This window comes from Pyxicephalus adspersus, chromosome 5 (genome assembly GCF_032062135.1).
Source record: "Pyxicephalus adspersus chromosome 5, UCB_Pads_2.0, whole genome shotgun sequence".
NCBI lineage: Eukaryota > Metazoa > Chordata > Amphibia > Anura > Pyxicephalidae > Pyxicephalus > Pyxicephalus adspersus.
Genome location: NC_092862.1, coordinates 96982531 through 96994972, shown reverse-complemented (window position 1 = coordinate 96994972; position 12442 = coordinate 96982531). Strand labels below are relative to the sequence as shown.

The 12442-nt window shown below is 35.5% G+C and overlaps 1 protein-coding gene across 1 annotated transcript in view; it reads right to left on the bottom strand.

Moving 5' to 3' along the window:
- POU6F2 (POU class 6 homeobox 2) overlaps nucleotides 1-12442 on the bottom strand; it is a 229238-nt gene that overhangs the window by 125831 nt on the left and 90965 nt on the right. The window contains exons 3-4 of the mRNA XM_072412222.1: nucleotides 9275-9366; nucleotides 1293-1521 (exon numbers count right to left, since the gene is read on the bottom strand). Coding sequence (XP_072268323.1) covers nucleotides 1293-1521; nucleotides 9275-9366 — 321 coding nt within the window. The remainder of the gene's footprint in view (nucleotides 1-1292; nucleotides 1522-9274; nucleotides 9367-12442) is intronic.

Here is a 12442-nt window from a genome sequence, read left to right as displayed (position 1 = left end):
TTATCACCCCTGCTGAACTCCCCATCCTAGCCCACTCTGAGTCTTATACTTACCTGTGAGAGAATTGCAAAACAGAAAGTCCAGTGGTGTGCCAAAGTTTTCCAAGCAAAGTCTGTGTGCATCAATCTTATTTATTTTCATATACTTTTAAATACTTTTCCCTTGATCCCTTTCATCAATATGATTTTCTTGTGGTCACACTCATTTTTAACTCAAAATAGTAATATGATTTAGTTTGTGCATTTAATTTATAATTCAAAGTTTACTGAAGATCACACAGAACAAACATAACCATCAATATTAAAACAAGAGTGGCCAATGTATATGTAGATAAAAGTTACAAAATCAACATAAAAAAACAAGGTCAAATAGGACCAAAATAAAAGGTCATCAGAGCTTTCAAACACAAAAATATATGAAAAAAATAAATATATCAAGTATAACATTCCATTGGTTTCATTTTTTAAATCTTTAATTTAGGAAAGTAATGATAGCTGGTAAAATATGGGGGAGAAGAGAAGACAAAAAGGAGAAAGAAACAAGAAAGCATTTTGGAGGTTTATGTGTATTTTATGATGTGTCTACATTAATATCTATTACATTATGGATTTTTGTTTGATTAAAGTGACCACAGAGGGAACATATCTTACTATTGAACTATCTGGTATTAAAAGCCAGTGGATATTATGACATTGGGTATCCATAAGGCTATAAGGCTAGAGCTGCACAAAATATATTTTAGTACCCCATGTTACTTAAAGCACTAGCAATTAATTGCTACCAGGAGCCAATGTTGGGTAAACAGACATAACAATGTAATAATCTAAGCAAGTAGCATTTTGTACCAGTCAATCCCACATGTTTGAAACATTCCAGAGTCATGCAAGATTGATTGCCACTATGTGCTACTTTGTAGTTTACTCCATACAGAGCCATGTATTCTATTTAGTGATCAAGTTGTTAGTGATCTACTCTTGGATATGACCTTTTAGCAGAACAACTGAGCTGTGTAGATCTAGGAAAAAGGAATGAGCTGAATGACAGTGCCAGTGCAATATTAGTATTAGGCAAGCCAGTATTATAGCCAGTATGCAATATTAGGCAAGCCAGTGGAATAGATTTTAAATTGAAATGATTCATTAACTTGTAGCTATATCAATTTTAGTTGAATTGAATTGAATATCCTCTAAATCACATATCACCTACTGCTATGGAATGTAATATTAAAGGTCTTTGATCTAATTATTTATTTAAAACAATTCTGTGTTTTACAAGTAAAGAGGCAAACTTACCTTGTAGATTTTGTAATGGCAGAGTCATTATCCCTCCAGCAGCTGCAGCTGCCACCAGACCTTGAATATTTGTAAGGTTGGCTGTAGGCAATGTCAGAACCAGTCCTTGCTGCCCCCCAAGTTGCCCGGCCATGTTAAACGGGATGAGAATTGGCTGGTTGAGGGCCGGTGCACCTCCTGGCATTACTCCCGCTACAGCGGACGCCAACTGTTGCGCTGCTAGCAGTGGCTGTTAAATAATCAGAATTTGGTAAGTGTAAATATATATTAACATGAAATGGAAAAAGTTGTACATTGAAAAGCATATCATATTCCTTTTTTGTGTTATCATCAGGTTGAATAGTGTTTACAGTATACTGAATGCAAGGTGTAAAGCAAAATGCATGTAAGTGTATAAAATATAAATTTCCATTTTTTAGTATGTACAACTGCAAAGCTTTGATGTTGTACATAAACATGAGAATTACAAGTGTCTGCACAAGTATATCACATTGTTCCCCAAGGCAATATTTTACTTTACATGAAAATCATAACAAAACTTGATTTTCCTGCCATTGTCGTATTTGTCTGTTGCATGATAAAATAGAATTAACTGCTGTTTGGTGGAGTCTTCCTTGCCTACCACAGTAGTACATGATTTTTAAGTTGTTTTGACTATACAAGTTCAAATGAGGCTAAAAGCAATGCAGTGAATGCATTTTATGCTATAATTTATATATTTGCACTTTCTGTTACTTAAAAGGCATAAAATGACCCTGTCACTTCAATAAGTATAATAAAAGCTCCCTGCAATAGAAGTCTTGGCAGATGGCATGTTCGTACTCTACTGTCTTCGTGTGCTATGTTCTTGTGCAAATTCTTCAGCATTTGACACTTTCAGAAGGAATACCTGCATCTCCTTTTGCACAGTACGGTTCCAATTGGTGTCCCTACATCATTACAAGGCATATTAATCATGCAAACTTCTATAGGAAGAACCAGTGAGGGACCAAGCATTAGATGTCGGCCCACATTTATGTGGTGGGTGTAAAGTTTCTGCCGGAGGCTGTAGATAATGAATGTAGAGCTCTGACTAGCCACCCATCAGAAAGCTTAGAATTGAAATAATTATATTGTAGGTAACAATGATGGTGAATATTGATTTACCCAAACAGAAAAGTAAGTAAAAATGGACTAAATATATCCCTAGAATTCCCCCATTTACAACTAGAAGGACAGGTGACACCGAAGTGGGAAATAGTAAAGCAGACATCTGAGACCAGGTTAAAAATGGCAAATAAAAAAAACACAGGCTGATGTTGGGACAAGCAGCAAAAACGCAGCAAAAATTCCAGATCTAAGAAAGCTTTTAGCTAAATACTGTCATGAGAAGAACTTGAATACTATTGCCCTGTGCCAAATGAAGTCCTGACAAAATGGGTCACATGTTCCACAAACACAGACCCATGAGCCCAACTCTACACATGTGCTCGTAGTTGGAAACAGAGGTGCACCATGCATCTGCCTTCAGTTATGAACAAATGACCATTTACACATGCATGTGCCCAAGACCATTTTGATGCTGAACATAGGTATGGAAAAAAAACTAGCCATTATAAGAACCCTTTGGGAATGAAAGTTTACTATACTACCGTAATAAACAGCTTCCTTGGAAGTGTTATGTTTTTGTGCAAACATCAAAGGATTCTTTATAACTATAGTATACTACCAGTATAAAGGATGAATATTGTCCAGCATTTCTACTTTATATCTTCAGAGAACCTCTGATGATAACTAATGGTTGGAAACCTGTTACATACAATCTGATCCAAATAATTGAGTTTTATGTAACCCAAAGAGTAGAGTGGGTTGTGTCATGATAAAGCTAATCATTGTTAAGAATTTTTTTTTGTTGTAATCTAAACCAGCCCCACTACTGATTATGGAATACATTATTGTACACAAAATAACTCTGTTGTCTAATATAGAAAAAATGTACAATGCATTGCAAAACCAACTGGAATCAGACTAAATTTTGGCAGGAACAAATAAGAGAAGAGGGTCATTTAGAACATGCACAGGTCTGTATAAAGAAGAAAAAAATATACCCAAAGGGTATTAAAGAGCTAATAGCAAATAATCTAAGGTTAGCTAAATGACTGTCCAACTAGTTTGTTATGAGTCAACCCTAACTACCCTTTTGCTTTTCTATTTATTAGGCCAATATCATGAATACTGAAATAAATCAGTGTTATATGGGAAACCCAGTTGCAAGCTTTTGCTACGCATTTAAAGTGCATGTCAAATGTTTTTAAAACTGATTATGTCTTCTTGTGCCCTGATATGTAATGACTTAATAAGAGTCTGTATGTTGTTTTTCCCTACACAGTTGCTATATCAACAATATGATAGTCCTGATTGACAGAATGGCCATTAATGACCACGTATTGCAGATTTGTTGAGTTATTAATAATTAATGTTGTCTTTCAGTGACAAAATGAAGTGCAAGCATAAGTACATAATGGAGTCGTTGCTTGTATACTGCACATTGATTACACATCTTATTCTCTCAGAATCAATTATTTGGCAATCTATAGAGACAATAAACATAGTGGCTAAGCAGGACAAATTAAGAACAGCAAGGAAATCATGTTTTGGAGGAGTTGACTACGAGATTTTCTGTATCAGCATAATGACTGTAAGATATGTTAGATCATGCCATAAAAAGCTGCTGTCCTAACATATTTAACATATTTTTTGATTTATTAATGACTGTTTATTGGAATAATAATTTATTTTTGTAACATAAGCAAAAAAAATATAATATAACAAATAATAATAATAATAATAATAAATATAAAAATAGTAATAATAAATAATAATAAAATATAATGTTAACAACATTTTATTTTGTACTACGGATTGGTTTTATACAATACAAATCTCCACCATGCAACAATGTAGCCTGAACACATCTTCCATTTAAACACATGGATTTAAACCCTATCAAAATCTGCCAAAAAGGAAACAAAGGGCACGTCTAGCTGTTAGGCTGATCCCTTGGCTTCAGTTCATTGAGTATATTAGTTTGAGTTCACACAGACATCTGATACTAATGTTGAATTCTGAATAGTCTGGTGGAAGCTTTAGATCTTAAATAGGGAACAGGTAGGTGACAAAGGCTGCCAGAGAGGTGAGTACAATAGTTAATGTAGTGCAGGGAACTGCCATTTTAAGGTTCTTAGGAGACTGGCAGGTCACTTTGATAGGTGGATGTGTGTTTATTTACTTTACACCTCATTATTGCTTGTAGCACTTATTAAGTATCAAACTAACACTTTTCAAGATTTGTTTTGTTTAGTCATCCATGTGACAGCCCAGATCTCAGGCTAAGCTTGCGAACTGCAGAATGCAGAAGAAAAACTTGTAGAAAGTGAAGGTTTGCCAGGTCTTTGTTAAACACTTGCTTTCATCTAACACAAACATCCTTTGGCTTGGAGAGGCTAAACAGCTACTAATAATACAAATTTAATGATAGCCAAAGGCAATATGATTTTAAAATTCCCCCAGGAGATCTTAATATAGTTGAGATGTTACATTTCCCATCCACCTGTCTTTTCAAGGATGCTGCTTACAGTTTGAGATCACAAAGTCAGGCAAGAGTACAAGAAAAGTGTGTCATAACATGCATTACATTAGACACAAAGAATTTTGCATTGGATATTCACACACTTAAGCATCTAAGATGAACCAGAAACAGCAAAGAGAGAATATACTAGGAAAGGTAAACAGATACAGTAAATTAAATTATAATTCCAGGTTCTCGTGAATAAATTAACTAATTGGTAAAAAGTTTATCTGCATTAAAAAATAAACTTTAACATAAAAGTTTACCATAATTTCATAACTTCTAATTTTGTTTTTCTGTCTATTTACCACCACATCAGTAAAATAGTGTAATGAGTAAAAAAATCCTTCCATTTTTACAAAAAATTTAAAGTTTTTATTAAACTATTTCTGGGTAATCCTATTTTAGGCACTTGGAGACTCTGTGTTCTTAATTTTGGACACGCAGGGCCAGATTTATCAAAGCTCTCCAAGTATGGAGAAGATCAACTTTTTCAAGAGAACATGGGTGATCCAGAAAACATGGATCAGGCCCATGGTTTCAAGCCACGAGGCTGACAGCTCCCAGGTGCACAACAAACTGCTGCTGTGCAGCCAGGGATGCAAACTGCACTGCGACAAGAAGATTTGAATGTAACAGCAGTTGCAGCTGTGCCACTATGATCTTTAGAGCAGTGGTCGCCAGCCTTTTTGGACCCACGGACCACAAAATTTACCAGATCCGGAGGGCACATGCACAGGGACCTGGGTGTCACTCAAACAGGAGGAAACTTCCCCCAGAGTGACCTCAAAATGCCAGAACCGATTAACTCCCCCATCGCTGGTCTGAGCCTGTGAGATGTACAGGGGACATAGTCTACGGCTATGGCTGATGTGCGCTCTCAGCAGGATTCTTCTCCTGACCCCACTCTGGGGCGCAGCGTCTAGAGCCGCAGACCACAGCTGCATGCAAAAAAGGTTCCCAAACACTCCTATTCACTTGAATAGGAGTGGTTCGGACAAGTGTTGAGCCAACAGCAGACCGCTGCAACTCACTTCTGTTCTGAAATGGCCATAAGAGACCATGTTGGTGTCAATTGGATCCTCTGCCTGCACTGTTATGTAGTTCAGCTATCCTTAGCAATAATATGCAGCCTCTAGGAAGTGCATATAGGTAGACAGTAAATGGCTGCAAAAAATATGGAAGATATCGGCAGTACTAAGATGCAGCAAATTGTGAAACAAAAAAGAAAAAGTGAGTAAGAAATATAAAATGTCCTTTCTTAACAAATTTCAGAACTTTAGCAAACCAAATGACTCCTGTGTTTCCTTTATAAGAAAATTACAGGAAGTGCCATTGAAGACCTCGTTCTAAAAAAAAATTAGATACTAGTCTGATTTCAGTATGTGTAAATCACAGACCCAGAACAGGCTTGCTGTAAATAGGTGTCAGAATTACTTATCTATTTAATTAGCAACACAGCGTTTAAGTCAAAACATCAGAATGACATCCAGTTAAATAGGATTCTCAAAGGAGAGTTTAGTAGCCTCCATTATTCCCACATGACAGTATTCCTTTAACCCAACAGGTATTAACATATGATTACAATAAATTAAGAAGAATTTCTTTTTAAAATTAACATTTTTTATTAAAAAGTTCTGCAGTTTTTATGCACCATAGCAGGAGCACTGCAGGAACCTGCTTTTCATGTAAAGCTGTAATGTGATTTGTTGCTCTGGACACCTTGCATGCTCCAAGTAGTACTGCAAGGGCTACAGACTTTAAACTAGAAAAATGGTTTAGTTTCTGGTATTTAAGCACACCTATATTATGATGCTAGTAATATATTAGCAACTTGGTAGGTATTTTGCTAATAAAGAGTCTTTAAAGAAATTTTACCTCCCCCCACCTCATCCAACCAAGATCTCCTTTAATGCTCTTGGCTCCAGGGAAATACATTATTTAACATGGGCTTGCTACACTTCCACCAATATTAATGAGCATGCCTTCACTTCTAAATGATGACACTCAAATACCGCACATGCGCAGTTCTATGAAGAAGTAAATACTGTGTATAACGTTAATGTTAGTAGGAAAGCCTGTGCCAACTGTGTGAGCATTCCCAACAGCCACTGCACAATGAATAGGCAGGCCTGAGCAACAGCATGTTCTCAGGGAAAGCAGTCAATTCGGAAATTAACATGTGCAGGATGCTCTGCAAGAATAACATTAAAAAAGGCCAACTTTAAGCCTGAGTGTGCACATATTTTGAAAGTAGTTACCATGACATAAATGGATAGTATACTGGCAGCAATGAATCAATATAGAAGTTCTAACTATTTCCCTCTCTTACCTAAAGTTCTGGCCAAAATGGCACAACAACTAAACCAAAAGGGGCCTACACAGTGACCCTCCTTATGAAATGTGCTCACAGGTGCACTGTATTAATAGGCCAGTTAACATGTATGATGTATGGTTTTAACTTTTGAGCTTTTAAAGCAAGTCTGAACTTTGTCCTGGATGAACAAAATAACAGGTTCACTTTAGAAAACAGCAATTAAACATAATTTACTTTCATGCATTCCCCACTCCCCTTTTCACCTGCTGGGGCATTTTAGAAAAAAATGTGCATAGGTGCCAACCCAACAGTGGGCTGGAGCTTACATTGGGCCTATGCCATATGCTCAGGCTTGGTAATTACATAAGTGCTGCTTAGTAGGGAAGTAGGAGAGAGAATCACATATAACTCCATAGCTCAAAGTACTGGGTTTTTGCTAGCTTTATTGGGTAAACAACGCAGAGGTAGGGAAGTTAAACGTAAGTAAATCCTCTGAAATGTGCCTGGCTTTAAAGTAGAGCTTGCTGTGTGATTCTTTTTTGTGAATATTAGGTGTTATACGGCATTCAGGACACCCTTTACCCAGGCCCAATTACATAATATGGAGTGCTTTACAAAGTCCATAGTCATGTCACTAAGTGTCCCTCAAAGGGCTCACAATCTCTATGTCTCTACTATAGCCATATGTTAATGTCTTTATATATGTTAATCTCTAATACGGTACAAGGTCAATTTTAGGGAGAAGCCAATCAACCTAACTGCATGTTTTTTCAATGTGGGAAGAAAACCGGAGTACTCACGGTAAGCCTATGCAAACAGTAATCTCCATGCATATAATGTTCTGGATGAGATTTGAACCTGGGACCCAGTGCTGCAAAGGCCAGAGTGCTAACTTTTGAGCATGACAACATAATTAGTAGTATGTATATATTAAACATATATAGGTTTGTAAAGATGGGTTCCATAAACATTCAGGTAATAAGCAGAGCAGCCAGGGGTTGCATTTTCCTTTCAGAACAAATAAATTCCATAAGCATACTTGTTTGCAGGTTAATGGCGAGTGAAAGTGAAATACTTTAAAACTAGAAAAGATTATTTTGTTATGTTTCATGAATAATATCTTAAGATTTTGCTACATCAACAACTAACTCTGCTTTCAAGATGCAAACAGGACTTGTATTTCCAAGATTCCTAAAAGCCTTTTTGTGATTATTGAGTTATACGTTTATCTTATAAAGCCATAGATAACAAAGATATAACAAAATTAAACAACAGAAAAGAGAAAAAAGTTAAACATTAGTTTCTAAAGAAAAAAATTAACTACCACTGTTCATCTAACAGTCACATATGCTCCTTGGGGAGCGATTTTGTCTAACAAGCTCCTTTTCCATATTTAATGCAGAAAAGAAGAGTTTTGACATACGTCTTGAACGCTCCAATTTACGTCTCGTGCATTAGCTTCTGCTTTGAAAACACTTTTTCCTGAAAGTTTCAGCTTGACAAAGAAAATAGGAAATTATGATGCACTAGAATGAGACTTTAAAAAACTCAGTTATATGTGTATATGACTGATTGGAATATAAGGTTTTATAACAGTATGCTTAATGAGAAATTGTGAACAGTAGGAAAGGATATATATATATATATATATATATATATATATATATATATATATAAATATAAATAATCAATGATTATATAGAGAAAGGCAATACAAAACAATACTTCATGATTTATTTAGGAAACATAACATTTTGTACACAGGTATATCTTCTACATTTATACATACAAGTACAAACACACATATATATATATATATATATATATATATATATATATATATATATATATATATATACACATATACACACACACAAAAACTTGATTCCGCCATCCTACTTGTATTTTAAATTTAAAGTTTAACGTCAATAGCATCACAACACACACTTTATTCTCCTTTCCATATACATGCTTCAAACACATACATACTTTGACTAAGGTTAAAGTGCGAACATGTATAGGACAATCATATTAAATAGGGGCATGCATATCACAAACCTGAGGCCCAACTGGAAATCCCGGATGAGACTGGCTGGGATGATGAGGATCGTTTGTACCTGCCTCAGCTGCCACGGAGTTGCCTCTGGCTCCTGCAATGCAAAGAGAATCACAGTCTTATTATCTGAAGCAGAGATCAGCACATTACATTTCACTGGTGATGTCACGGAGCATCAGGCTGAAAATGATATGCTTAAACGGTTTATCAATAACCCAAGAGCTCAAATCACTTATCAGCTGCATAAATTATGCTAATGTTCATTCAGAGCAGTTGGCTCATTCAAGGAGATACAAGGATTTGACAGCAGAGAAACTGAACCTTTCATCAGTAAGGCTAATGTGGGTCGCATTATACATCAATTTACATACATGACTTCCCAGCGTGACTGTGTAGAGTAATTTCTTTTCATGCTCCGATGAGCAACAGCAAGTGTAATTCTGAACACAGAGCAAATAAGGAAGAACCAGCACGATGATTTTATTACAACTGATACGATACCATCTTTTGTCTCACAATTCCCCTGACAAAACGACACCGGGTATTAAAATTATACTGACTGTTAGTGCTATGTATTTGATTTGAATGTATTCAATCTTTGATAGAAAACCAAGTGCAATAAATAAAATCATTAACATTGTAAAAACTTTAAAATGTAGCACTAATATTGAACATTTCATTTGATAAACAAACCCCTACATAGTAAAGGCCTGGCAAGTACATTTGCCCTCTTTATTAAAACATTGGTATTAGATTTTTAAAACTAATTTATAACTTTTTACTTATGTCTGCAATGTCACTAACTGCCTTGCATTAAAAGAAAACATCAGAAATTCTAGGGGGTCTCCTATAAAAGGTGTTTTATACAGTGAACAGATGGGGTGTTATCATGACAGATGACCTCAAGGGACTGAAGCTGTAGTCAATGGAGATCAAGAGAATAAGAAAATGTTTGCAGATATTTCTTTGTCCTCAGATGACTGACATGCACATTTATTTTTCAGTATAACTCAGGAAAGCCCCACTATAGCCAGATGCAGGTGCAAAGCGACAAGCAGATAGCCATATGTTAGGTCAATTTAGATGTTTTCATATTATTTTTTTTGCTAACAAGGTTTAGTAATATCAAAGTGAAAAAAACCTTTTAGGCTACATGTAACCAAAGCTATTGCAAACCTATGGGTCCCAGCAGGATAGCCATCCAATATAGCCTGACTGCATAATGATTTCTCCAGGGAGCAGTATCATTTGAAAAATTAATTTTAATAAAGTCAATGTTTCTAAAGCTTAGAAACCCATTTCCCAATTTCAGGATTTTGTGAAAACAATTCATTTGCTGCAAATAATTTATTGATTCATGATTGCCCCATTGCTAGTTGTAGTCCTACATTAGAAGTTGATTTATACCGGTGACACCAGTGACATCGGTCACAATGCATGACATCATAAATAATGACAGATCACAATAACTGGGTCTGTACCCATGGAGTGGTTCATGGTTTAGGCAACTGTAATAAGCCTTGTGTACTTTTTTGTGTGTACTCACATTTTTATTGTACTATTATATTTTGTATATAATTATTATTATATTTAAAAAAAAACTTCAGCCAAAAATGAAATATAAGCCTTGATACTCAAACATAGAACACAGCCTGCCTTTTTATAATTCCGTTTTTCACCCAGGCACTGGCATAGTGGCCCTGTCCATCCCTTTTCCTTTTGTCTGGAACTGGCGATCCTAGGGCACGACATTTTGTGATGCTGGAACAACCTCATTGCTTTCTTATACTCACAGCAAGTGATATATATAAAGTTTCTCACAGTCATCCATTTAATTCAAACCTGCCATGAGAGTTTCACTGTGATTGGCAATGCAGAAGCAGATCTAGCAAATTACACTACAATGTGCTCCTACTGTATTCCTGCTAACCTTGTGGAGTGATCAGTGTGTGCTGTGGATACAGCAGGCAACAGACAACTCAGATTAGGGGACAAAAGAGAACCTTCTGTATCTACCACATCTGTAGTATAGCGAAATTATTAAGTAGTTTACTGGAAGTATTCACTCATAGCCCAGAATTGTTAAAAGATAAACAATACAGCTATTACATACTGTAGTAATAAAATCTTAATGAATAAAAGGCAGAATATGTCTTGCATTATCAATTTGATAATTTGTGCAAACGTGATCTCTAAAATGTTATTTAATCTATATGTTTTACTATAAATAATTTAAAGGGCAGGAGTATTAAAATACCAATAACATTGACTGCTACATATGATTCAATGGCACTTTTATCTCAGTAGCTTTATGTCAGTCAGGACATGAGAACATAATAGGATTAAGTAATAAATGTGCAAAGCAATTATGCGTAAATTTGAAAATCTGATTAATCTGTAATATCCTTTGTGCAGAAAGTCAGAAATGGACATTGCTCTGGGAATACTTACAAGCACTCAACTGAAATATCTAAATTGATTTTGGAACAAACTAATAAAAACACAGAGACTTGCTGACATTTTTATAAAGTGATTTCTGTCAAAATACGTCTGGCATTTAAATGACCACTGTCATTTCCAGACCAAGAGATGATGCTTATTATAACTGTGAAAAACAAAACAAAGAGAAAAAAATGTTTCCTTAAAATATCACACAGAATAGGAAAAGTGTTGATTATACCAAGTTATTTTATTTTGAATGTGTATAGTTTATAGAGTAGGAAATGGCTGGACCAGTATATTTTTGCTGTCTGTTTACCTGTTTGAAAATTTCCCATTACTTCCCATCGCAAAGACACAAAAGGGAAGTAGGGAAAGAGATGGGCTTACCTTTCTTAGACAATTGCTCATGGAATAGGTGTATTTAACAGAAGATTCCCCCTAGCCTCTGGTCACACATTTAAATGTTGGATTTTCCCCCTATAAGTAAGTACCCACCCAAACCCACATCCTGTCCTGTTGACATCAAAAGAGGTAAGAGGATTCTTAAAATGGGAACACAGACACCAAAATTACGTAGAGATGAGTAAATATTCCTGAGTTCATTCCATATTGATAATCAGATGGTTTTTAGCTCACTTTAAAACTATACAAAGAGTGCTGTAGTAAGATTTTCTGGCAAGAGATAGGGGGTCAGTGGAACTGATCTTTTTAAAAGAAGTAACATATAC